Source organism: Arvicanthis niloticus, chromosome 5 (genome assembly GCF_011762505.2).
Source record: "Arvicanthis niloticus isolate mArvNil1 chromosome 5, mArvNil1.pat.X, whole genome shotgun sequence".
In the NCBI taxonomy this organism is placed as follows: Eukaryota; Metazoa; Chordata; class Mammalia; order Rodentia; family Muridae; genus Arvicanthis; species Arvicanthis niloticus.
The window spans coordinates 102,145,687-102,173,524 of record NC_047662.1 but is presented as its reverse complement, the minus strand read 5'-3'; the positions used below and the strand labels follow the sequence as shown (position 1 = coordinate 102,173,524).

At 42.8% G+C, this 27,838-nt stretch overlaps 1 protein-coding gene and 3 non-coding genes across 6 annotated transcripts in view; all 4 read right to left on the bottom strand.

The window, feature by feature from the left end:
• The window catches only part of Ubap2 (ubiquitin associated protein 2), an 82,854-nt gene that overhangs the window by 3,373 nt on the left and 51,643 nt on the right, over positions 1–27,838 (bottom strand). For 2 of the 3 annotated variants that reach the window (XM_076935161.1, XM_034502435.2), the window contains exons 9-22: positions 23,931–23,996; positions 21,939–21,991; positions 19,648–19,715; positions 14,986–15,175; positions 12,578–12,794; positions 9,983–10,254; positions 9,245–9,417; positions 8,390–8,603; positions 6,266–6,305; positions 3,762–3,942; positions 3,039–3,108; positions 1,829–2,015; positions 1,606–1,697; positions 1,298–1,345 (exon numbers count right to left, since the gene is read on the bottom strand). In XM_076935161.1, coding sequence (XP_076791276.1) covers positions 1,298–1,345; positions 1,606–1,697; positions 1,829–2,015; positions 3,039–3,108; positions 3,762–3,942; positions 6,266–6,305; positions 8,390–8,603; positions 9,245–9,417; positions 9,983–10,254; positions 12,578–12,794; positions 14,986–15,175; positions 19,648–19,715; positions 21,939–21,991; positions 23,931–23,996 — 1,871 coding nt within the window. The remainder of the gene's footprint in view (positions 1–1,297; positions 1,346–1,605; positions 1,698–1,828; positions 2,016–3,038; positions 3,109–3,761; positions 3,943–6,265; positions 6,306–8,389; positions 8,604–9,244; positions 9,418–9,982; positions 10,255–12,577; positions 12,795–14,985; positions 15,176–19,647; positions 19,716–21,938; positions 21,992–23,930; positions 23,997–27,838) is intronic. The other variant, XM_076935162.1, reaches the window with a different exon arrangement.
• LOC117709752 (small nucleolar RNA SNORD121A) lies at positions 4,487–4,566 on the bottom strand. The gene has a single exon (XR_004606977.1). It is a non-coding gene; the product is annotated as a small nucleolar RNA SNORD121A (small nucleolar RNA).
• On the bottom strand, positions 14,784–14,861 carry LOC117709750 (small nucleolar RNA SNORD121A). Its single transcript, XR_004606975.1, has one exon. It is a non-coding gene; the product is annotated as a small nucleolar RNA SNORD121A (small nucleolar RNA).
• Positions 16,854–16,934, bottom strand: LOC117709749 (small nucleolar RNA SNORD121A). The gene has a single exon (XR_004606974.1). It is a non-coding gene; the product is annotated as a small nucleolar RNA SNORD121A (small nucleolar RNA).

Here is a 27,838-nt window from a genome sequence, read left to right as displayed (position 1 = left end):
CTCAGTGGTTGAGAAAACTGGATGCTCTTCCAGTAACCTATGTGGTGGCTTACAACTGTGTAACTTCAGTTCCAGGGATATGATGTCTTCTGCCCTGTGGTCATCAGGCATACATGGTGCATCTACAGAAATCCTAGCCAAACTTGTACCCATAGAAGATTCAAGGAAACAGACTCATGGGTGTGGGTGGAGAAGCAAGAAAGCCCCTAAGATGAGTCCAGCTGTGTGTGTCACTTCAGGCTGCCTTGGATTTTACCCAGGGGCTCTTCTCTTCTACATCCTGTTAGACTCAGCAGGCCCTCAGGCAGCCTCTCACTCTGAAAGGACTCCACTCCAGCAGATGCAGTGGAGGCACTTGCTGCCTGCAGCTGTACACTATGGGCAGCTCGGCAGAAGACAGGCCACACAGCGCAGGAGAGTGTAGAGAGGGCTGGGCACTGTAGCAAGTGCAGGCGGCCTTTGCCTGGCAGTCCCTTCCTCTGAGAACATAAAAGAGCACATTCTGTGTCTGCCAATGACGGATTCCCTAGGAAGTATCAGGCTGAGACTGTCTACCTAGAGGACAATGCTGCTCACGAGGAGCAGGCCTGCCCCCTGCTTCCCTGCTGCTCACACTGGCTTGCCCACAAGACCCATTACTTTATCCCCAGACCCAGGGTCAAAATACAGACAGCTGTGGCTGAGGTGAGATAGCAGCACCAGGGCCAGCATTCCTGTAAATAAAGGCAAAAGCTAGACCCAGATGATACTTTATAAAGTCAGCCAACATATGCCCCTCCTCCTCCTAGGGTAGAGCAGGGATGCTGCCCTCGTGAATGCAGCCATACGCCCAAGCGTGAGATGAAGACAGTAGAACATTTCCAGGCACAACTGGAAAGTCTTAAATTGTATGACAGGTTTGTTTCAGCTAGGACCTCAGAATATAGCCTAGGCTGGTCTTGAACTCAAACTTAAGTCTCTCGAACGCTGGGATTAGCTCCATGTTCAGCTGTTTAGTTTTTGGTTGTTTTTTTGTTGTTTTTAATGGGGCAGGAAATAAAGCAATGCATTTGGCATGGGGCACTTGTTACAGTGAGTGCTCATGGTCCCAGAGTCCCACATTCCCCAGGGATGAGCAATGACCCTTATCTTCCAAGACAATGGCCAACTAAGCATATCACCACTGGACACACAGTGTCTCAGAAGTGGTGTGGGGGAGATCCATGGTTGAGGGTTCTGAAGGCCAAGCACAGGCTGTCAAGCAAGGAGCCTCTGAGTCTCCACTGCCCAGGCCCTCACTACGTCATCTGTCACTCACCATCGGCAGTCGTGACTGCAGCATCTGGAGCTCATCGTAACCGTAGATCTACAGGAGAATCAGTGGACACATTAGGGACCATACACCAAAGACACAGAGGGAGCAAAAGCAGACCGACTCAAGAATGGGACTTGGCTCAGATGTTACAGGAAAAGATCCTGCCTAAGGAGAATCTCGAAGGAGAAGGATCCATCAGGTATGAGCTGGTCAGAGACAGCAGCCCTGGCATAACTCACAACCACTCTCACCAGGTGGGCCTGCCTGGTGCCAGCCCCTAAGCCAACCAACCAGGTGTCAGTCCTACTCACCGGATAAGCAGGAAGCAGCCCTCCAGGGCCCACGAGGTACTGATTGTGTAGCAGGGGAGGCACCCCTTGAGGCAGGTTTGGGGGTGCTTTGCCTACAAAGAGAAAATAAAACAAACACAATGGATCACTCTTTTCTCAATGAGGCTCCTTGGCTGATTAAGGGTGGAGGTACAGATCTGGAAGTTCACTATTGAGGGGGTTGTAAGAGGCTTGGGGTACATACCTGAGGTCACCAAGGCTGTGGCCCTGGTACTGCTGCTAGGTACGCTCACAGTGGTCCCACCCAGGCATAGGCTGCTCACAGTGCTCATGCTCCCAGGCAGGACAACCCCTGAGGATGGGGCACTTGGAGCAGAGGTTGCTGCTGTTGAGAAGGCAGCTGAGGACACGGTGCTCTCCACGCTGGCATGCTGGCAAAACAAAAGCCAAGACATGTGGGTTTGACTGCAAGGAAGATGGAGCTAGAAGAGTCAGAATGATGGTCCTATGGTTGAACAGACAGGCAGTGGCCAATGCCAGTATTTGGTGACTATAATAAGTTGAGGAAGCCACTCTGTCTTAGGAATCACTGTATTTAGCAGAAAGGCCAGATCCAGCCATCAGGACAGTGAGACTGTCTCAGACAATCCAACCGAGCAGTCAACACATAAGGGTACTTGTTCTTCAGACAGGGATGCACACATATAAACCACAATGGTGCTGGGAAGATGGGGTAGTGATTAAAACCACAGGCTGCTCTTGCTGACCTAGGTTTGGTCCCCAGCATATACTTGGTGTTTCATAATTCTCTAGAGCTTTAAATCCAGGGAATCTGAAACACTCTTCCTGACCTCTGTGGGTAACAGACACATACATGGTACCCATACAAATGTGGGCAGACACTCATTCACATGAAAAATATATGCATGTGCATTTACACGTTTGGAGGAGATGAATTCAGAGCATCCCGTAGTTGATACGTCCCCTGGAAACTCTCCTGGCCTGGACTTCCTGACTTTGTAAAAACTTCTTCCCTCAAACAGTCCATCTCTAATCTTAGGAAGATAGTATGACGGCTGATTAAAGTGGACATCTACTCACAACCACTAGCAAAGCCCCCCCATGACAGTAGCACAATAGGATGCAACTTAGTTATATCTTTTAGGCCAAGAGGCAGGACAATTAAAGATATCTGTAGACAGGAATTAGAAACAATCTGTTGGCAACAAAGTGTCAAGTAAAAAAAGACCAAGAAACAAACTTCCTGCTGCCCAGATGTGTCCTATAATGAAAAGAGCACTCTCCAAGTCCTTGAGATCAAGCACACAGGCCTGATCTCAAGAAAAAGCACAGGGTTCTAAGGAAGCCAACCTTGAGACTCTGGATCAATCAATTTCCCCTTAACCATGGGAAGGAAGGTCTGGGTATACTGAGCAGAAGGGGTGGGCACTTACGGTATGTGGCGTGCTTGTGGAACGTGTTGTATGTGCAGAGGACAAACTGTTCTGGTGGCCAGAAAGGGAGCTACAGGATAAAACAGAAGACCACATGTCCAAACAAGTGTGCTTATCCACAGAAGCAATACCTACCTGGTTTGACAGGCTATAATCAAAATCAATCCTATCCCTGAAGATGCCTGGATATCAGACTTTATGCCCATAGAATCCTGTGACAAAGTCCGGATGGTCAGAAATGACCTACAGGGTGATTCACTATGACATACCCAATACATCCTGGCTTCAATAAATTATAACCTTTTATAGTCAAGTCGAGCTTGAATTCCATCAGATTCTAAGCTCTAACCAAACATTTCTGCTCTGAACTAAATAGATCAAGAACTCTACCCAGAAGGTCTGGGTGACTAGCTAACTCCTTTTCTTGTACCCTATTCCAATAATTTATCTCTGGAATCAGGACAAACCTAAGTCAGATACTTATCAACCATTGTTACTCCACATTAGAGGGGGTAGGCTAAGAAACGAGAACAGGACAGGCATTAAGTATGTGCCTGTGAACCTGTGCTTCCCCAGGAGACCTGAGATTCTACCAGCAGAAACATTAGAAGTAGCCAAGGTCCTAGTGACTTTGGGATATGACCACCCCATCAGAGGTGACACGAGCCTTAAGAGGAGCCCACAAGTCTGCATCCATTCCTTTTCTCACTGTGACACACATACCTGCTGATCTGAGAAAGAGGGCTGCTGGACAGGTCACCAGACGGGGTCAAGGAGGGCAAAGTGGCAGTGTGCTGGGACGAAGAGGGCAGAAGTGCAGTGCAGGAGGCGGGGCTGGGTAGGGAGCTCACAGATGGGAGGGCAGAGGGGTCTGTCTTCTTTGGAGCTGGAGTAGATGAAGTAGCTGTAAGACATGTATCTCTTTAGCTCCAGAAGCATAGTATGGAGACACATGCAGTACCTAGCCACATGCAGTTATGATGTACAGTGTGAGGTTTTCTACAACATCGTACAAGCATGTCATCAAACAGCTCTATTTCTTGCAGATAGGACTACAGAACCAGATGTGATAGGTCTGGACAAAGAACAGAAAATGACACCTTTAAATTGTCTTGGCGCAGATATATTTTTCCTATTTCCAGAAGCTTGACATAAACACCCAGAAAAGCTGGGCAAAATTTGATGCATACATAGTGAGACAAATTTCCTTTCAAAAGCATGGCACGAGGGAGTGAAGGGCAGATGTGCAAGACCTCCCCCGGGCACTTCCAACCACTGGGCACCAGTGAAGGCATAGGTGCCAAGCAGTGTACATGGACACCCGAGGGCAAATGTGGAAAGGTCTGTTCATCTCAACTCTGCAGGAAGAATTCACACCAACAGGAACTTGCACCGGCACAGTGGGAACTTTCTTAGTTTTTGTTTCAGGGATGACGTGGACACAGTCTTTGGAAAAGACTCAGTAGCACCATTACCATCCACACATACAAATCAGATATGTGCTTGGAAACATCACTGCCTTTTCCAGGCAGAAGAGAGGACCTGCTCTCTCTCCTACAGACAGATATCCCTGTGCGTCCAGAGCTGAAAGCAGGCAGGGAGTAGAGCCTGCAGTTTGGTCCACTCACTTTTTCTGAAACAAGAGCTTCATGTAGCCACAGGCCAACCTTGAACTCTAGGTAATGGAGGATGGCTCTGAGCTCCTGAAAGCTGGAGCTGAACTATGGACCACCATCCCATTAGTCTTTTTGCCCTTTTTGGAGGAAGGGTGTTGTTTAGTCTTTTTTTTTTTTTTTTTCTTTCTTTCTTTCTTTTAGACACAGGGTCTCAATTCACTATGTAGTCAGTAAGAACCATGAAATTCTGATTCTCCTGCCTTCCAAATGCTACGATTAAAGGCTTCTACCAGTATATCTGTTTGTTTGTAGTCCTGGAGATAGAACTCAGAGCTGTATGTATGCTGGGTACGCACTCCACTGATTGAACTAATATTAAATATTTTAATACTGCTTGCTGCTAGCAAGACAGTGTGGTGGCAGAAATTACGTGTATGTAAAATAAATTAAGTAGGGCTATTACAGCCATGGGTGCTGCTATAATGTGGCATGGGAACTCAGTTAGAGAAGAGACCACGAAGTGACAAATTTTGGAGGGTATAAATGGCATAGTGGGCATTTTACTGCGTCTTTGTGAGAGGGAAGATGTCAACGACACTAAGTAGAAGGACGGGGTGGACACTGACACTAGGATCAGGGCTGTGTGGAAGGACAGCAAGGATTCTATCCGGTGTGGGTAATGGAGGAAGGGGCTAGATAGAATGTTTTTGCAGTTGGGTTTGGCTGACACCATTTCAGCCTCAATCAATCTGACAGGAATGTGGAGAAGATTACTAGGTTAATGTTGATTAATTCATAAATTTAGAACAGAACTAATAATGGACTGGGTTTTTGTTGTTGTTGTGTAAGAAGAATGACTATTTAGCCAGGTGGTGGTGGTGTATTTCTTTAGTCTTTAATCCCAGCGCTCAGCAGCAGAGGCAGGCAGATCTCTGAGTTCAAGGCCAGCCTGATCTACAGAGCAAATTCCAGGCAGCCAAGGCCATACAGAGAAACCCTGTCTCAGGAAAAAAACAAAACAAAACAAAACCAACAACAAAAACCAAGAACACCAAACGGTTTAAGTCTTCAAACATATGACTCTGAGAATGAAACTGGTTCTTTAAAGAAACTGGACGAAGATTCCCATGAAGGACTCCACCCCAAATTCAGGGCCCAAAAGGTACCTCCATGACTCATGGATGACTTTATAAAAGGGTCCACAGAGATATTCTCTTGAGGAAGAACAGGAAGGGAGAGTGAGAGTGGCTAGAGAAAAGCCCGTCAGCTGCACTCTGGGATTCCCAGGTGAGCCTGTGGTGGAGTGGATACAACTACTTATCAGAAAAGGTAGTTTTGGGGCGGGGTGTAGTAGCATGCATTCTTGATCCTGGAACTCGGGAGACAGAGGCAAGCACAGCTTTCACAAGTTCCAGGTTGGCATGGTCTACATACAAGCTCCAGGCCAGCCAGAGCGATGAGTGAGACCTCAAAAAGGAACCAGTGGTTTCCAAGGGAACCATGCAAGTACTGATTCTGGAGCATTAACCACCAATCAACTTGGGCTTTCTGTATTACATTAGCCACATTTCTGTCTGGACTCCACCAGCCATAACAAGAATAAACACTTACTGTCTACTGTGTGCTGACTTCGACCACCACCATGTCCGTTCTACAAAGAACAAAGATAAATAGTTAACATGTAGACATGCAGACAAACACCAGGGTGACTCTCAATTGGGACTGCAACAACCCAACTGGATTGCACGAGACAGATTAACAAAGAAGCAATCATCCCATCTTTTTCAAAGATTTTACTTTATCTTATGTATATACCATGTGAATGTATGTCACTCAGGTACCAGCTAAAGTTGGAAGATGGTCTCGGAGTTAGAGGTGGTTGTGAGCTGCCTGAGGCGGGTACAGAATGGGCTCTAAACACACAGCCACCTCTATAGCCTGTATCTCTTTCATTCTTTTGTTTTGTTTTAAAATAAAAAAATATGAAAATAAACGAGAGGCAATACAACTAGCTTTAATAGATCACAAGAAGTAGGCATTTAGAAAACCAGAGAAATTGGGAAAGAAACGTACAAGAGGTTAAAAGTCTGTCTAAAACAATTACCACGTTGTTAAATCATATAAAAAAAGATGAAGTCCCAATATAATGAAATTGTATGACCCTCTCCATTTTTCGTGCAAATTCTGTAATGCAAATAATAATATATAATTCTAAAATATAGATGCAAATTCTAAATAACCTAATGTGTGTGTATGTACATATATGTATATGTATATTATAGAAAAAGCAACTTCCATAGCAGGAGCCATCAAACTTTGAGAAATGTTTCTATGAAAACTAAGATTTGCTCTTCAGACTCGGCTCTCTGGAAGTTGACAGCACAAAGTAAGTTCTGACTATGCTGTCCACACAATAAAGAACCTAACGCAGCTGGTGTGAACATACCTGAGACACCATGGTGGACTAAAACAGGGATCTTTACAGACTGATGCCTGCCTCCACAGACTGAGGAGGACACACAGAGATGCACACCTGGCAGTACACTCAAGACAGCATCCCCAGGCAGGGGCAGCAGCAAGAAAAGAAGCTGACATTCCTTTTATATTAAGAAATGTCGGGGGAGGACAGGAGAGATGGTAGAGCAGAAAAGGCTCAGCTGCTCTTCCAGAGGATCTGAATTTGATTCCCAGTACCCACATGGTGGCTCAGTATATACCTACAGTTTTAGGGGATCCACCACACCTAGCCTGATGTGCTAGGTGGGCCTCCATGCACTTCTCTAGAGGCTCCTGTCTACAGCTGCAGCCAATCTCCCAAAACCTATGCCCCACCCTCTCTCCTTTCCACCAGCCTCCTCCCAACAGCTGACAACATTTATACTTTGTCCTGTTGCTTTTCTCTCAAACTCCAACAAAATGGTCCTCGAGACTGAATAGACACAGCCAGAATGCGTGGACCAAGCTATTCTCAGAAGCAGTAAGTTAGTAAACAAAAAAGTACTGGAAGCTGAATACCTCATCCTATAGTCCTTGACCAAGAAGGTCCCCAACACAATACAATCTTCATTACTGCTGATGGATCTCATCAGAGCTAATTCTAAGACTTTACTGTTACAGCTCCACATGACAGACATCAAGTGGACTGGGCTAGAAAAGCCTACTTCTAGGGTAGTAGTAGGGTTACTCAAGGTATTGAGTAATGGCTCAATACTACTGGCTAGCCCTCAAGGTATTGGGAGAGAACAACCATTAACAGTCGTACTCAGCTGTGAACCTTGTATGCAACATTCAGCCTACTGGTTAATCATGACAAGCCAGTTATGAGGGTGACCAATGCTTTCTGACAGGGTTTGAGGACTGTCCCACAGGAGAGGGTTCATGTTTGTAACTGTAGGCCTCATCAAAAGCCAGCACCTAAGGTACTGTTATTATTTTGTTGTGTCAATCAAACTGTTTCCTGAAGCACTACGGTGGGCCAGCAAGAAGGCCCTGTGAGCAAAGGCACCAGCTCCCAGCAAGACTAACGCCCTGCGTTAGATACCTGGACACATGAGATAAAAGGAGAATAACTCCTGTAAGTCGTCCTCTTGCTTCCACAAGTATGCAACACAGATAAAAACATAAACACCCCCAACACACTAATAAATAAACTACAATTTAAAGCATAATTTGCCAAACTGTTTGCTAATTTCGAAGGAGCATAGCCTAAGCAAAAAAACCCAAAAACCCACTTACAGCAACAGAGCCTGGAGCTGAGTCTGGTGGGCTTGCAGAGCTTTGGTATGCAATCCTGGTATGCACAGAACTCTGGTCGTAAGAGGAAGAAGTTGTTACTGGGCTAGTGGAGCTCAAGGCCGAGCTGGTCAGAGTGGAGGAGGTAACGACTGAGGTTGTGTAGGTGGAGCTCTGTACAGCACTGGTCATGGGGAAAGAGGCATTCAGGGGCTCACTGTAAAGAGGACATACACAGGATCAGACACATGCTGCGGTCATCTGACAGCTTCAGTGAAAACACAGAATCAGTGCAGTATTATATTCTAAACTAAAGTGGCATCAACCACAAAGGTGCACTACAGTCTATCAGGCATTGCCTCTTTCGGGTATTTCCTTGATTGCCGGGGGTGTAAGTGGTGCTGCTACTGTGAAGACCTGGGGGACTCCAGGTGGTTGTCACATGAGGAACACTGTAACAGAGCAGCATGCGCCACCACAAGCAAAAAGAGAAGAGGATGTAAGTGTCCACCAACTATGTGCCACATCTTCTCAGTGACATGCTTGGCAACAGAAGCCCACACACAGTATGGATGAGCTTGGAAACCTCTAATAGATGGTAAGAGGCACAAAACACAGACTTGACACGACTCTAATCATGTGAAATACCCAGGTCAGTTCTGACACACACTTCGTCTGTCAGAGGGCAGCAAGGAGCAAGAGAAACGAGCGTGGGCCATAGCAAACTCGGAAACTACACACAGTTGGGAGCTGCACAAACCACTACCATGCTGTCCTCACTGAGCTCTTGACTCCATCTTGTTTTGCTTTGCAAAGAAAGGACTATGTTCAATCACAACCAAAGAAATGAGTTTGTACCTTAAAGACTTCGGATACAAGCTGATAGGAATCTGATTACTATTTTCACTGGCTGAAGCTGCTGATCCAAACTCAGAGAGAGATGGCTCTGATCCAAATTCTAGGGCACCAAACTGAACATTCAGCCCTGTGACATCTGCAGAGCCGGGCATTTCCACTGCAGACACGGGGACCTATGAAAGCAGAGCTCGTCAGCGACAGAAGGCAGGGACGTCAGGCCTCACAGGCTTAGAAAAGACTCAAACAAGTAACTTCCTTGAGCTACACTGGCAAAAACAAATGAGAAAAAGAAAAGAAAGAGAAATAGAACCTTTTAAACAATAAGGGAAACGGAGCAAAGAACTTAATGGGTCACAGACGAATGGTCTGCATTAATATTACAAACGGCTTTCGAGTTGTTGGGGAAGGTGCAAGGAAAGTTGGTAAATGAAGATACTCTGCTACTTTCAGGGACATAAAGATAAAAGCACTATCTGGTCAGGAAATGACACATCCTCCAACCACGAGATATCATACACAAAAACAAGATCACTCTGAATCACACTCACAGGCCTGCACTTGAACTAAGGAGGCTCTGGCTCCCAGCATGAATTCACTCTAAGAACTAGCCCAAGCACCTGAAAGATGCCAAATCCTCCCAACACAATATATGCTAAGCTTGACGTTTCAAGCTTTGATTGAAGACACTGTCACAATGTTTTTATACTCATATTCCCAATTCAACGATGGAATGCCTACCTTGGAAGCTGGAGGTATCCGGCGCTTAGGGAGTTTAATGTGTTTGGGCTGTGGTTGGTGGGCAGATACAATATTTTCAACAGCCATGTTAGGAAGCTGCAAAAGTCTGTTGACAGTAGAAGGACCATCTCCAGGTGTTGATTCTCGGAGTTTTGCCTGAGAAGGAAAGGACTCCAAACCGGGAGGAGGAACACTGACAGCCTGGGTCTGGTGTTGCTGTCGCTGGCTCAATTGGCTGAGAACTGGAGACGGTTCAGGCTGAGATTTGAAGTCTATAAATGCAGAAGGAAAACAAGCAGAAATGAGTTTTCCAGAGTTACTGTCTACCTTTTGTTGTTGAGACAAGGTCTCTCACTGAACTTGGAGGAACTCAACACTCAAGTCACTTGGCTGGCCTGAGCTCTAGGGCTTCCACTGTCTTCCCCTCAGTGCTAGGACTACAAATGTGTGTCACTGTACCCAGCTTTGACACAGATGATCCACCTAATACAATAGGCACTTTACAAACTGAACCATCTCCCTAGCCATTTGCTACACCTTTAAAAAGCTATTTTGATAACTATAATGTGTAAATGTTACAAAACTGTAGAGAATGCGTGACAAGCGTGACCCTTTCCACTGTTCTCCTGCATGCTGTATTATATAGAAAAGCAATCTGTCCCAAGGTTCTTGACCATCAAAGATACAGACATAAGCATCTGTCTCAGTGTCATACAATTTAGTTTTGGAGGCCACAGCATGTTCATGCACACTGGTTTCTTCCTTCACTTTTAGGACAATGAACTCAGGATGTTCAGTCTGTTTTTTTAAAACTGGAATTACACAGATGAGCTATGAAAAACAAAGTGGTAGTGAATGAACATCCCAGCCATTTCACAATACAAGATCAATAGCCAATCAGAACTTCTGGTCGTATTGAATGGAAATCAGGTGAAAGAAATGCAAACTATCTGGGTGTTTGGATGCATGCCTGAAATCTTGGAATTTTAGAAGGCTGAGGCAGGAGCATTGCAAGTGAAAAGCCAGTCTGGGAACAAAGCCCTGTTTAAAAAGAAAAAATAAAAGTAGCACATCCCGTTTCAACCTGGAATGAGGCATTTGTCAAAAAGGCTTCACACAGAACACAGAAACAACATGCTTCTATCTTTAAACTTCTCTTCTTATTAATTATGTGGGAAAGCTAACAGCAGAGGCTGTTAATGGTGTGTTTAAATGCTGGCTGGATCCAGCATGTTTGTTAGCTGCCAACACTTTAACTAACAAGACTGGCTTGCTGTGCCTAGAATATCTACAGAAACACGGTTTGTGCTTAACATCTGTTTTCCTTTATCAAATATGTAATTATGCTATCTGTCAGGCAAAGGGTGCCTAGGAATGAATCCAGCTTCCACTAGAACTGAAGGAGTGGTCGGTCCACCCATGCATTACTTTTGAGTATAGCAGTCATTTTATGAAGCACAGAAATCTGCCTGTCATTTATACTAAGCACAAAAGCAAGTAGTCATCAACTCTAGAATTGAAATAACCCCCACCACTCCCTCACACAAGCGTTCACGCGAGAATGCCTGCAAAATGAAAGCTTAATGGTACAGGGGTTTCTGGCAGAAATTTTATTTAGAAAACATCAAGTTTACACACGCTCCCTTTACAAATAAAGTGTAACGCTTTGACTTTAATCCCAGCATGTGAGAGGCAGAGGCAGGTGGATCTCTATGAATTCAGAGGCATCCTGGTCTACAGTTATTATTTTTTATGTGTATAGGTGTTTAGCATACAAGCATATCTATATATCATATCTATGGATGTGCCCATCAAGGCCAGGAGAGGGCACAGCATTACCTGAAACAGGAGCTACAAACAGCTGGAGCATCAGCATGTGGATACTGGGATTCCACCCTGGGTCCTCTGGAAGATCAACCAGGACTTTTTTGTTTGTGTGTTTGTTTTTCGAGACAGGGTTTCTCTGTGTAGTCCTGGCTGTCCTGGAACTCACTTTGTAGACCAGGCTGGCCTTGAACTCAGAAATCCGCCTGCCTCTGCCTCCCAAGTGCTGGGATTAAAGGCGTGTGCCAACACCGCCCGACTCTCAACCAGGACTTTTAACTACTAATTCACCTCTCTAGCCTCAATCGCTTACGGCTTTTTGTTTGCTTCTTATTTTTTGTATTTTTTTGACAAGGTCTCACTATATATTCCTGGGTAACCTAGAACTCAGTGTCTAGACCAGTCTGAGCTCAAACTGACAGAGATCAGTTTGCCTACCAAGAACTGAGATCACAGGAATGTTACAAGCTATCCACATGGTTTATGCTTGATTTTCGAAACAGTTCTCATTCTATACCCTAGGTTGCTCTCTCTCAAATGTATGGAGATCCTCCCACCTCCACCTTCTGAGTGCTGGGATTACAGATAGAAGCCACCAGGCGATAGTTTTGCTCTTGTCCTCTGTTAATTATACGCAGACACTACACAATAAGTCCACTGACTTAATTTTCCAAAGCTGCATGTATTCTCAGAAACTCCACACAAGTCCCTCCATACTGTTCACATACAACACGCTCTGATGATGACTTAATATAATAAACCAGCTCTTACCCAAATGACTGAGGACTGAGGGCTGGGGTGCCGAGGGCTTGAGGTCCCAAGCAGCAGTGGTGGCTGGGGGGCTTGCAGTGTCATTCTGCTGTGCACTTGAAGTGGCAGGAAATGGGCTCAAACCTGGTGGTTTCAACTTGTCCAAAATCTGGGAGTTGGAGATGTTCACCATTTTTGATTGAGCCAGCTCTCCAAATCCTGAGCCAAGCACGGATGACTTTAAATAGATATAAAGAGAACAAGCCCTTAGTTTTTGACTCCAAGCTTGCAAACACAGGTGTCTTCAGAAGGAAGAACATTGTGGCTGGATCATCTGAACAGTCCATGAAGAGACACCACTGTGCCCTAACAGTCTACTAAACAAAAAAACTGCATCCCGCCCCGATTCTGATATGAGGTGAAGACAACAGAAACATTGACTACTACAAACGTAGAAAACAAATACTTGTTTTATCTATTAGTACTGATTTGTTCTGAATTCATGGGTGCTCGGAACCAAACTGCAAGAGCCTAAGTGCTCTTATCTGTTGGGCCTTCTGTCCAACTCCAAAATAAACTTTTAAAAAACAAACAAGTAGATGACAAAGATGTGCATGACAAAACAAAACAGAAAACTTTCACAACCTGTGAATGGCCAGAATGTCTGAGGTAGGGGAGCAGGGCATGCTGGGTGTTCCTGCTCCATTCTAATACTGGGCAGTCCTGTACTCAGATGACGAAGAACATCAACCATCTCATAACTAAGCAAAGGTAAATGCAGTGCCCCGTCCTCCAGAGAGTATGCGTCTCATAACAAGTTTGATCAAGCAAGGAGAAAACTGCTATTTCTATTATCAGCATTCTTCTTTTCTGAGACAGGGTTTCTGTGTAGCGCTGGCTGTCCTGAAATCCACTCTGTAGACCAGGCTGGGCACAAATCACAGAGATCCATCTGCTTCTGCTTCCCAAGCACTGGTATTAAAGGTGTGCGACACCATGCCTGGCTATTATCAATATTCTAAGGTCTGAAATATACCAGTTAGAAAATTTAGAGTCCCCCAGAGCAGACCCTAGGTCATGGTCAGCTGAGGCCCGTCAATCATAGCTCCTGCCAGCACTGAGGTCCTGCTCAAGCCCATCTGGCTCAAGTCTACCCAAATGTTACCCTTCACACACTGATACAGCAGCCACCATCCATCTACTCTCATCAAATGCACGTTCACTGTGCTCACTGCTCTGCTTTCTGTAACACTTAGTGCAGGGATTCTTCATTCTAGCTACTTCAATGAACCAATAAGACACAGAACAGCATATACTAACTAACATGTATGTGTATAAAATACATACATACACAGTATTTAAGTACTAACCATACACATTCTGACTGTCTTATTTTTACCATTTTTACTTTTCTGTCCTATTTTTACTATTATTATTAAATTGTTATTTATTAATTTCCCCGGATGGTTATAGATAGAAGCAATGTTTAGGGCCAGGGGTCTTAAAATGCTTAACAATTTCTTAAGGCATTGATTATAACATAAAACAAATTAATGATTTAGTTCTACCTCTGACCTCAGCGACCAGAGACTCTAGAAGTCAGAAAAACATCCCACCAATAGCAACAGAAAGGACACACTGATGAAGAAATGCACACTGACAAGTCAGTAAAAACCAAGGGTTTTCTTTTGCATTTACTTAGGACTGGAACAGACCCCAGATATCCCTCACAGACTGCACTCCAAGCTTCTAAGCCCTACCTGCCTGTCATCTTCACTAGCAATCCCAGAGTTCTTTCTAATGAACTGAAGACACCAAGAGTCACATGCATCTGTGGTGACACCATCAAGGAAAACACTCCAATGGAAGGTCCTCTAAAATATTACTTGGCAATTTAAGAAAAAGCATGTTTTATAAATAGAGTAAAAAAGTGCAAACTAGGAACACACAGGCAAGAACATTAAGTACAGACACAGACTTCGAAACAAAATCTAAGGGGAAAACAATCGCTCAGGCTGCCTAGATGATCCAGAGGAGGGTAAGAACTGCTGACAAGCTGTTCTCTACTGTCTTCAAGTGGGACATGGTCTGCACACATGCATACATACAAGCACACCCACAAGAAATAGAAACAAGTGAAAAAAGTTTTTAAAACTCACTAATAAAAAGGATGCCATCATCCCAGTTACCATTCTTTGACAAGAATTCATAAAGCAGTTTTTATCTTGGCCAGGAAACTCAGTAGCTAAATTCCACATGGAATCATCAGATATGTGCTTGGAAATCACATCATTGTTTCCTGGGTGAAAATCTACTGACAATGTGACTATTTTTGAGGAATTAAAGGCAAGATATGAGTCACAAATTCTTGATGACTGTTGCTGATAGGTGAATTCCTTAAGACCCAACTTGAAATAAAAGTGAGTTACCAAACTCTGAGGAGAATATGAGCTGGCAGAAGTGGAGTTTGCAGTCCCTGGTGCCATCTGATTGTTGTGCTGAGAATTTGTGAAGACAAGAGCTTGGCCAAAGCCCTGCTGCTGGGGCGTTTCAAAGGAGTTGACTTCCGCGGCTTGGGTGGGAGGAGCAGGCTTGTGGAGCAAGGCCACCAGATCAATGCTAAGCACATGAAAGACAAACGCAATCAGCTGTCATGAGCGAGTCACATCAGCCAGTTGAACATCAGGACAAACAAAACTTAAGCTAGAGATTCATAAGCAAAAACACTGGATAACAGAGTTTCAGAGAGATTAAGAGAGAAGCTGGTCACCAAAACCAGGTAACAGACTCAGAGAGTGAACTGCACTTTAGAAGGTGCTTTGGAATTGGAGAAGTCCCAATGATTCAAAGAGAGGAACTGTAAAAGCTTACAGATACCATTACTGACTCAAATTTCTTCAGTTTCCTTTTGTTTCCCCTTTGAACTTTTGATTTTTGTTTGCTTTGAGACAGTATCACTATGTACACCAGCCATCTCTGCCTTCTCAGTGCTAGGACTAAAAAGGTGTGTGACCTCCTCAGCTTTAATTTCTTGAAACAGAGTGAATCAATATTCTTAAAACATTAAGACCTAAAGCATTAAGCTATAGTAGAGGTTTAAGTCTTAAATTTATTTATTTTAAATATCCATACATTCTGTATTCTGTCCTGTAACATATTTACACATGTATAATTTTCTCCCTAAAATACTTAAGAACAAAGGAATTACAAATTAGCAAAGACTCTAGCGACAGAGTATCTTATAGTGCCCAATGACCTTGCCCAAAAGACCACCTAATCTTCTAGTTTGAGAGCATGGCCTACAAGAATGAGGCCACAATAAATATCCCCAAATAAAGGAATAAGTCAGCCATAGAGCAGGACCTCAAGAGGGTCACCAGAATGATGCTCCTCAGGCCTCTCAAACCTTTGCTCACACAGCTCTCTAACCGAAACTCTCACCATGCCAGTGAGACAGGTCCTGGGCAGTTAATCATTCAGTCTTTATTCCCATACTGACTATCTAGCCAGAGTCCTTTTTCTTAAATAAACAACCATTTTTACTCTCCTGAAACCAATTTCAACTCTGAGGCTAATAATCTAAAACCTAAGTTAATGTTCTAATACATGATATCCCAGTATTCCATTCCATACATTAAAAGAGACGCTTTGGTGAGCAGCGTCTTTCAATGTATTCCAGTGACACAAACAAGTTGTGTATATTGCATATGGTAATTATAAAACTTGCAATGTTACCAGAACCAAAGCATGTTCTATTCCAAAAGGTTAGTTTCCAAGACTCAAGTGAGTAACAGTACTGGAGGGTCTCCTGTAAAAAGTGCTACAGCTGGGCTTGCTGGCACACTTTTATCCCAGCATTCAGGAGGCAGAGGCAGGCAGATCTCTGGTCTATATAGTGACTTCCAGGACAGCCAGTGCTATATACTGAGAGAGACGCTGTCTCACAAATAAATGAATGAATGAATGAATGAATGAATGAGCAAACTTTAAAAAGCCCAGGGTTTGGAACAGTGAGGTTACAGAATAAAGACACCATCCACCAAAACTTGTCAGCCTGATTCAATCTCAGGGATCCCACAGTGAAGGAGAGATCCAACCGCCACAAACTGTCCTCTGATCTCCACTCACATGCAACAACATTCGTACCTTACACCCCAAACACACACACACACACACACACACACACACACACACACACACACACACACACACACACACAAATCTTTAAAACCATTAGTATGAGGAACCCTTCATTCCAGTTTACTGGTCATTGAAAAGTAAAGAAGTTGTTACCTTGGCCCAGGAAACTCAGTAGTTAAATTCCACATGGAATCATCAGATATGTGCTTGGAAATCACCACATCATTGTTTCCAGGATGTAAATTTACTGTCAGCATTTTAGTATTTATGAGAAAATAACTAAGATAAGAGCCAAGAACTCTTGACGACTATTGCTAAGAGGTGAACTCCTCAAAACCCCATACTGAATGGACTAAGCCAGGCAGGGATGGCAGAAGCCTTTAAGTCTAGCAATTGGGAGGCTGATGCAAGTGGATCTCTGCGAGTTTAAGGCTAGCATAGTCTACACAGGTTCTAGGACAGCCAACATTACAAGGTAAGACCCTATTTCAAACAACCAAGTGAACACAAATACACATCATAACATAATAATAACAAATGAACACAAACACACATCATAATGAGTTGCCAAACTCTAAGGACAACAGTCATCGGCAGCACCTGAGTCTGCAGTTCCTGGTGCCTTCCGATTAGTTGTGCTGAGAATTTGTGAAGACAAGGTTGTTCTTGATGTACTGGTTTTTTTTATACAGGGTTTCAAGACCTCAAATTTATTTTGTACCTCAGCCGTCCTCTGTCTGTACTTCCTGAATGCTGAATGCCCCTCTGTCTCTACTTCCTGAATGCTGAAGTTAAAAGGTAATCAGCACCATGACTAATGCAGTATGTTTCCTTATTTATTTATTTATTTATTTATTTATTTAATGTGTGAGTATTTCACTTGCATGCATGCCTCATGCCCATGGAGATCAGAAGGAGACAGCAGATTACCTGGAACTGGAGTTACGGACAGTTATGAGTTGCCATTTAACTGCTGGCAATCTAACATTGTCTTGTGCAAAAACAATTGCTCTTAACCACTGAACCATCTCTCCAGCCCTCTCAACTACCTTCTTAAAAAAATTAACGCGCCACAAGAAAATTCATTTAGTCATAAATGCAATGGAGATCTATGCAAGTTTCCTCTCCAATATTAAAGACCTTAACTGTCTCATTTAGTTTGTTTTTAAGAAGCTTGATTCAGACTTGTCTACTTCAAGACACATACACATATTCCCGGGCTTTAGTCCCTCTAGCATTTACAATTTCAACTTTAAAATTACCTTTAGAACATGTGTGTGCATGTATATCTGCATATTCCCGGGCTTTAGTCCCTCTAGCATTTACAATTTCAACTTTAAAATTACCTTTAGAACATGTGTGTGCATGTATATCTGCATGCTTGGACTAAGGTCAGAGAACAGCTGTAGGAGTTAGTCACATAGACCTTTAAAACCATTTTCAAAGGTGCTTAAAATGACTGTGGAAACGGTAGCCTGTAAATGCTCACTGAAGCCTGGCTGGCTGACTCACACCTGAGGCAATTGGACTGCTGGGAGAGAAGCCTAGACTACACAGCAAAATCATGAAGGGGAAACAAAAGAATTCAGCTATGCATGCATTTGTGTTAACTATCTTTAAACTCGATGCTTCTCAATCAGCCTTTACAATGCTAGGGTTACAATCCTGACTATCCAAGATAGTTTTAAGAGTGTTATTATCCTGAGGGCTGCATATATACATAGTTCAGTCCGTAAAGAGATGTCCTTACAAGTACAAGGATCTGACTTTGATATCCAACTTCTGTATGAAAAAAAATCAGGGCATGGTGGCAACGAAGAGGAGACACTTGAGTTCTTAGCTGTGCTGGCAAGCCCAGCCTTACTACTTAATAGGTCCCAGTCACTGAGAAACTTATCTCAAAGAAAGAAAATAAAAGTGGGCCAGGGACCAGCAACATGGTTCACTGGATAAAGGTAGGTCCTGCCAAGCTAGATAACCTGAGTTTGATCTATGAAACCCACATGAAAACTGGATATCACAAGATGCCCACTGATGTCTAACTTCTTCCACAAAGCAGTTTGACACATAGGCACAATGCACATGCACAAACATGTATGCACGAACAAGCACACAAAAAGAAACAAACGGACAAATGTAAAGCAGTATTTTTCAGGATGGAAAGCCTTCCTGAAGAACACAGGGATATCTGTACTGTAATCTCTATGCACCTGCATGCACGCACGCACACACGCATGCACACAAAGCATGCTAACCTCTAAGGCCCTTCTTTTTCTGAAATTTAAGCATATTATAACTAATATACCTATTCAAAATGACACTTAAATTAGGGTAGAGAGCATCTAAACCATGAATTGCATGAAACCAAAGAATTTAATGCAGTAAGTTTACTCTTTTTTTGAGACATAGTCCCTCTGACCTAGAAGTTCCTAGACTAGTCCTTGAAAGTGACAGAGATCCACCTGCCTCTGTCTCCTGAGGGCTGGGATTAAAGGCGTGTGTGCTGCTGCTGCTTTAGTAATTGCTTTAGCTAAGAATAATACTATATACCCAGAACTCTGGAGGCAGAGGCAGGAAGAATTCTAAGAACCAGTCCAGTCTGGGCTACATAATGAGAGCCTGTTTGAAGAGCAGGTAAAGTTTACTAACGTAAACAGTCAACTATGGATTATTATTAGGTTAGCAAACTGCTACCAAATCACAAAACTCTACCAAATCACAAAACTCTACCAAACTGCTAACAAATCACAAGAGCTGTCATCCAATCACCACTGGACACAAAGCTTGCTCTGAGCACAACAGGGAGAGGAGATAAAGGGTAATAGAGGAGTGAAGTAGAAAGATTTGAGATAAAATGGTAAATAATTGTCCTAAAAAAATAAGAAAAAACAAACAAACAAACAAACAAACAAACAAAAAAACCAAAAACCAAAACAGCAAAAGCCCTTTACCTCTGCCCAGGTGTGACATGATTCTCTGCTGGAACAGATGAAGCAGTGAAGACTTTTGTTTCAGAAAGCTGTATGGAAGTTAGGAGAAAAAAACCTTTACTCTTTGTTTGCACAATACAAAACCAAAGCATGTTTGACTGGAGACCTTCAGGCATCATCATGGTCACCAGAGTGTTTAAAAGACTGAAACATACAAAACTATCACAGAATCTCCCAGGCAACGGAGCCTCAGCTCGATACACTGCAGGAGTGACCACACATGACAGGGACCAGCCTCCACGTCCTAGCCTCAGCCAGCCATTTTTGACAACATCAAAGAGCAACGGGAGTGCTGAAAAGCAGGGAATTAGGGAAGGTTCATGCTTTGGTGTCTTCTATTTCATCAATTGATTAGTAACCTTTATTTCATTTTAATGTCAGAGACTTATTGTATTTAGATTCATTTTTTATTTTATGTGAATATTTGCCTGCCCATGTGTGCCCGAGACATCAATTTCCAAGTATGTCCTTGGCCTACACTTGAATACTCAGTTCTTTCCCTACCAATAAATATTTTTAAAAAATGTTTAAATTCTGACTTAGGTTTATTATTGTCAACATTTTTCAGAGCTCATGGATGCTCTGATTTTAAAATTATCAATACTGGAAAACCCTTATCTAAATATACAGTATAAAATGCCAGATGTTTAGGGACACTTTAGAAATTGTTGAAAATTGTGTTGTAATTTCAAGGCAAAATTAACAATGTCTATGAACTACTAAGCAACTAAAACAGGACTACACCCCAGAGTTACATCCTAAGGAGGTTTCCATGCTGAGAATAACATCATTATTTTCGTGGCAACCATTTATAGTTCGTCTAACAACAGAACTGTACTCACAGAACACACTGCAATTCATGACCCATGACAGCCCCTAACCTAAGCCAGTATTTGTGATCTGTTTCAGAGTCAAGGCTGCACGGAAGCCACATGGTGTACTACTCATTTAGTCTTGGGTCCCTGTCACCTGTGTTACAGCTCCCACATTTAGGGACATAACTGCAACCTGGGTCTCACTAACACACAATTTAAGGAGCTCAGGCCTAGAATCTATTTTCTAATTTTTAAAGGTTCATTCTCAGTACGAATACAGTTGCTAATACCCATTGTTAACCAACTCCAGCACCAGAGGATCTGATGGCTTTTCTAGCCTCTATTGATACTGGATATTTGTTGTATATAGACATGCTTTCAGGCAAAACATCTGTAATAGTGTGAATATACTTGGCCCAGGGGATGGCACTATTAGGAGGTGTGGCCTTGTTGGAAGTGTGTCACTGTGGCTGTGGGCTTTAAGACTTTCATCTTAGCTGCCTGGAAGTCTTCTCCTAGCAGTCTTCAGATGAAGATGTAGAACTCTCCACTCTGCCTGCACCGTGTCTGCCTGGATGCTACTGCCTTCATGATTATGAACTGAACCTCTGACCCTGTAAGCCAGCCCCAATTAAATGTTGTCCTTCTAAGAGTTGCCTTGGTCATGGTGTCTGTTCACAGCAGTAAAACCCTGACTAGGACATAAGTTGGTACTAGGGACTGGGTTATTGCTGTGGTAGGCCTGACCATGCTTTTGTTTGGAGGAATGTGGATTTTGGGACTCTGGAATGCTTCAAGTTGGGCTCAATGGGCTATCTATCCTAGTAGGAATATAGAAGATGTTGGTGCTGAGTATGATATGAACTGTGCAGACCTGGCCCAAGAGGTGTCAGTAGAAAATAATTTCAATTATGTGAAATTGAAGAATATGGCTGCTTTTTGCCCTTAAAGAGTCTATTTGAGCCAGGCAGTGGTGGTGCACGCCTTTAATCCCAGCACTTGGGAGGCAGAGACAGGTGGATTTCTGAGTTCGAGGCCAGCCTGGTCTACAGAGTGAGTTCCAGGACAGCCAGGACTACACAGAGAAACCCTGTTTCAAAAAACCAAGAGTCTATTTTAGAGTCTAAGATAAAGAGATTTATATTAATTGCATTGACAAAGGAAGTCTGAAAAAAGCCCAGCAGAGACTTTGTTCTCTGGCTAAGTCTCATGAAGAGCATTTTGAACAAGCGTAGCAAGTTTAGAAAGGAAAAATATAAAATATATGGTTCCACTATTAAAGGGGCACCAAGAATTGAAATGGATCTGAATCCTATGTTCTAGGAGGTAAGAGCTAAGATGGTAATAAACTGACTGAGTGGTCTGGGCCTTTGGTGAAGCAGAGATGCTGTGACACAAGAGAAGAAGAAGAAAGGTCTAAATAGATGCCAGACTTACATCTTCAGTCCAGTCTTCTGTTGTCCACTCTTCTACAGAATTCCTCCAGGCACCTGTCAGGGAACAAGAAACAGAACAGCACAAAGTCAAACACAACTCTACTTTTACTCCTTATGATTTATATTTTTTAGAAATTAAATGCTCTAATACGGTGAGACACACCTTTAATCCCAGCAGTTAGGAGGGAGCTCTGTGAGTTCAAGGCCAACCTGGTACATATAGTTCTGGAATAGTTAGGACTATGTAGTAAGACCCTGCCTATCTCAAACAATATAAAATAAGCAAACAATTAAATAAGATAAAATACCAGGGCAGGATACACCCCCATGAACATAAAACTATCTATCATAAAAGTAAAATAAAAAGTTTAAAGGAACACTATTATAATGCAAATCTGCCCCAGGCCTGATACGAAGATTAAGTCAGATCTAAATCTGACCATCAGATTTAGAGAGCAAGATTAATAAGTATTAGCAGTACCACATGGCTTCCTGCAGAGTTCACATCTCGTGCCATAAATGCCATCCTGTTCTAGGTCTAGAATTCACACAAATGAGGCCATGCATAATCAGGTAAGAAACTTGAATTGGTTTCCAAGCGCAAAGACATAATGTGTACTAATAGCTGTAGGCAGGAAAGCTGAACACCATAATTGCTCCATCAGGAAATGCAGGGGAAAGCCAGAAGCACTTGTTGTAGTAGTCTGCCATACGCCCAGCAGCATAAAAATGCCCCTTGTTGGCTATGGAACAAGGTGAGCTCAAATTCTTAGCAAGTCTAGAACACTCAAATTTTATAGTTAGAATTTCATGCAAACAACTGAATTTCAGAAATGTTGTCCTAGACCCTAAAGCATATGGGATAACTTTGAGGACACCCTTTGCAGCCTGCAACAGTATGTGTAGGGCTGAGCAGGCTGAGAATACAGTTGGCTAGTATTTACAGAGTAGATACAATGCTCTGGGTTCAGGCCCAGTACTTCAGAAACTAAAGCCCAGGAGGCATGAGTGAGAGGGAGACCATGGGACAGATAAGAACTGTTGAGACTTTGCTCTGTTGCTATATAGTATAATGCCAAATTCAGTACCCAAAGATCAAAGAGATACTTGCCTGTGAGTGCATCCTCACATTTACCACATTTTGTTGTGCAAACCTTGTTCCTTAATTTAAAATTACTGGTTAAATAAAAATGGTATAGACAATTATTGGAGGGATCAGATGTAGGCAGGTTTTGAGTTTTCTGGTGGGGCTGCAGAGAGTGGAAGGAGGAGGACTTGGGAAGAAGGATGAAGCTGCCATGAGGGGAGATGGACCATGAGCACCCGCCAGGAGAAACAGTAAGTATCTAGGGCATACCATTGGGCAAGTAGCCAAACCAGCAGTTAGAAAAGTAGATTAGTTGTCAAAGCCAAATAATACAACCATAGTGTGAGTCTCATCCATTCATAAGCTAGGTTGGTTGGTTGGTGTGTTGGTGTGTGTTTGTGTGTGTACACAAAGAACAATGTAAACATATGCTTGTTTTTGACAGGAGTCTCCTTCCTCCTCCCTTCACCTGTCCTTTCCCTCTTTCTTTTTTGTTGTTGTTGTTTTGAGATGGGATCTTGGCTATCCCAGAACTCCCTCTGGAGACCAGGCTGGCCTTGCACTTGAAGAGACCCACCTGCCTCTGCCTGCAGTGTGCAAGCAACTTGTAAGGGTCCGTTCACTCCATCTTACGGGTCCCCAGGATCAAACTCATGAGGATTGGGGACCTGTGCTGTTACCCAGAAGGCTCAAAACTTGGTTTCTTTTCTTTTGAGGCTGGCCTCAAACTCCGCTCAACCTGTACCAATGGACCACACCTCCTTATGTAGCACTCGGGTAAAACCTAGACCTTGGGAAGTCTATGTGAACAGCCTACCAATGAATGATAGATATACATATATATATATATTCCGTTCTGTACAATACTTAACTTTGCAAAATTTCAAAACAAAACATTCTTCATACCTTTAAGTCCATAAGAACTTTTATTTGGCAGCTCCTGAGATACACTGTGAGGCTTTGTCAGCCCTTCTGCCAATCAAAATAAAAGGTAAGTTTTTAGCATATGAAAACAAGAAAATTTGATCAGCCCACTAAATACAGTTAATGTATTACAGCAGTCCTTCCTCATGGAGGGGCAAGGCCCAAAACCATTAAATGGAAAATTCCAGAAACAAAACATCAATGACACTCATATAATACTTATGATAATTTGTATTTCATTGAATTGGTTCTAACTGTTAAATGTCTTACTGTGCTGGATTCATACATTAAACCATGTACTTGCTGTGAGCCTGATGTCCTGAGTACACTCCTGGAATCCACTGGTGGAAAGGCTTCTGACCTCCAATGCGTGTGTGTACATACTCCCACTCCCTCATAAAATGAGGGGGGAAATCAAAAGGTAGAAAGCACGTGGCTAAGACACATGGTACCAAGTTCTGGTTTCTGCACATGGGCACAAGAACCCGCAGCCATGAGCACAAAAACACAGCCCGAAATTCCTGATGACTCAATAAGATTTGCTGTCTTCTTTGTGAATGTGTACAGGCCTCGCTTGGGACCATTTTCTCACTTAGAATTGCTAGGCTGCATTCACTGTAATGAATAACACTGAAATAGCAAATCTTTGCCCCCATCAGCTAAACAGGAGACTCTTGATTCCCGGTAGAATATACTGTCAATCTGTCTGTTTACACTTCTACTAGCTGCACACTGCCTAATAACTGTAACTTGAGATTAAGTTCTTGAGTTCTTGTTTGTTTCTTCACAATCATTCGAACCACTGTAAATACTGTTCTATATGGTTTTTAGAATGAATGCGAACGCCTGCTGAGATCTGACGTCTGACCTGTGCTAGAGCTGTCTATATCACCACCCATCAACGTGCTGGGCAAGCTGTACTGCGGCATGTGAGTTCCAACTCTCAACATGGTCCTCAGTTTTGGGTCATCTACAAAGAAAAACTGTTGCATATTCTCCACAAATGTTCACGTTCGGTACTGATGTTTCTCCTCTTCAATGCTAGGATTACATCCCAGGGCCTCGCACATGGGAAGAACACACTCTACTACAGAGCTACATCCCCAGCTATAAAAGATGCTAGGGTTTTAAAATTATGATCCATTTTTATTCATTCTGTAATTACCTATTACTACTAGAAAAATACCATCACAATTTTAATTGTGGCTACAATTCTGTATGCATTTATTAAAATTCAACTTGCTCTGCCACTAAAAATGATTAAATTTTGCTATAAATTAAAACTCAATAGGTCAGCAAGATGGCTTAGCAGATAAAGGTCCTTGCTTGCTGCCAACCTTTATAAAACTGAATTTGATGACACCAGGATCCACACGGTAAAAAGAACTGACTCGTAAGCTCTCTTTTGCTCTCCATAAGAATACCTACATGTTCACACACACACACATGCAAAAAAAAAAAAAAAAAAGTGTAAAAAAAAATAAATAACACCTAAAAGTGAGTAATAAATACACAGCTAAAGGAGCTAAGGCAGAAGACTTCCCATGAGCTTCAGACTGGCCTACGCCACAGTACGAGTTTCAGACTAGCTTGACTATAGAGTTAGTCCTTAAAAATAACAAACTTTAAAAAAAGCACGCCCTCCCCCACATACACCCCCAAAACAAATAAATTACTTATTAGTAAATCTTTTCTTCTGAGTCAGGATCTCATGACCAGGCTGGCATCTGAGTTTTGTAATTTGAAGTTTATGAGAAGGATTACTATAGATTACTAAATTCAAAGATAGGAGTCAGTTAAAATTCAAATTGTAATAGCGTTTAAAATGTGTTCTTTGGAGCTAAAAAATTCATGCAGTGGCTAAGAGCACTTACTACTCTTGCAGAGGACACAGATTCAATTCTTGGCACCCATACTGTGTTCACAACCTGCTGCAACTCAAGTCTCTAGGGATCAACACCTCACTGGACCTGCGGGCTCCAGGCATGCATGTGGTGCACAGACACGTAAAGGCAGAAAGATCACTCACGAATAAACTTTTTTAAAAAAGTGTTCCATGTCATTTCTATTTCACCCAATATTGTTTATATATTTTTCTAGATTGAAGTTTGTTGATCTCATGTTACCAATAAACTTATTCCTTGACATTTGTTGTTTTCTGTTTGTTTGATCAGGAGGTACCAGGGATTGAACCCAGGGCTGTGTGTATGGTGAGCAAACCCTCTACTGTTCCATGGTTATTATCATTTTTGTCTTACTATACTCTACTTTCTAATAGCTTGTTAATATTAACAAAAGCACACAGGACTTCAAAGCTATTGATATCAATTTATCTTTCTTTTATAAGAAATGGTTACCCAGTGAATTCAAAGACAGCCTAGATAAGATTCTGCCAGAAAACAAATCAATCAGACAACAAAAGCCAGTAAAATGGTATGGCTCCGCCCTTAACACCTTTCATCCCTCTAACTAGAATACAGACACACCCTTAACCCTAAACAGTGAAGGTAAAGTCAGTAGAAGGAAGCACCCAAGTTTAAAACTGATATCTGAGAGGCAGATAAAGTGACAATCAGAGAAAGATTTGACAGAATAGTATATGCCCAACTCTCAGGAGGAGAGAGAGGAAAGTGGCAACATGAGAGAACACTGCAGAGGGAGAGAGGTTCAGGTTACAGAAACAGATTCAAGAAAGAACAAGCTAGACACAGAAGACAGAAGAAGCCAGCAAATAAGAAGGAGCCAGATTAGGACAGACTGCTAGAGTTAGTTTGAGGCCAAGCAGAGCAATGCAGTCAGAAGTCGGGAGAGAAGACAGATTTGAATCAGCGTGGAGAGGAATTTGAGCCAAAAAAGCTAAATTAAACCAGCCAACAAAACTTCAGAAAAAGCTAGAAAGGGTGAGCTTATTCAGCAGCAAGTCTGAGACTAAAAACATTCTTGGCCTAGGTTAGCAGACCGAGGCAGTGAGCTTCAGAGACAACTGGAGAATAAAAGTTACTATTACAGAAGGAAGGTGAGCTGCTATAAACTTGAAGTGGTTTCCTCACAAATTCTGCACATGTATAAAACAGCACATATAAAATACTGAATCACCAGTGTGAATTTATATATGCTGCCTCTTATTCACAGTGAGGGATGAGGTAGAGCAACCATCAATGAGATCATTACTTTTCTAGATAGGATTATTATTTTTCTTGTCCACGTTGGCTTGGTACTGTACTTTACTGTAACTCCATGGCCTCTTAACTCACAGTGATCCCTCCTCTCTCAACCTCCCAGGTGTAGGAATTATAGATAGGAGGCACTACACCTCCTTGTCAATGAGATTTTCCATTGAGAGGCTTTGAAGGTAACACCTAACTAAAAGGAATTGGAGTGTTCTCCATCCAGCATGCTTACATAAGAACATAAAACATTTCTTTAAACAAGGTCTCACTCCACAGTCCAGACTGGCTATGAACTCACTGCAATCCTGCTATTACAGACCCCCCAATTCGGGGAATTACAGCCATGACCCACCATACTCAAATAACAATTTTAAAACCAGCTCTAGGGGCTCAAGAGATGGCTCAGCAGTTTTGGATGCTTGCTTCTCTTCCAGAGGCCCTGCACTCAGTTCCCAGCATCCATGTCAGATAGGTCATGATACCTGAAACTACTGCCCTAGGAATTTGGCACCCTCATCTCATCTCTACAAGCACCCAAACTCCCATGCACTCCTTCACCAAGAGACATAAAGACAGACAGACAGGAGCACAAGCTGTCCGCATACCCACCCCCCAACCAATCCCACCTCTCAAGATGAGTCTTGAAATCCAAGACTGCTACAATTTGAAACAAGAGGATCACTGAAAATTCAAGACCAGCTTAAGCTACAATGAGACTAT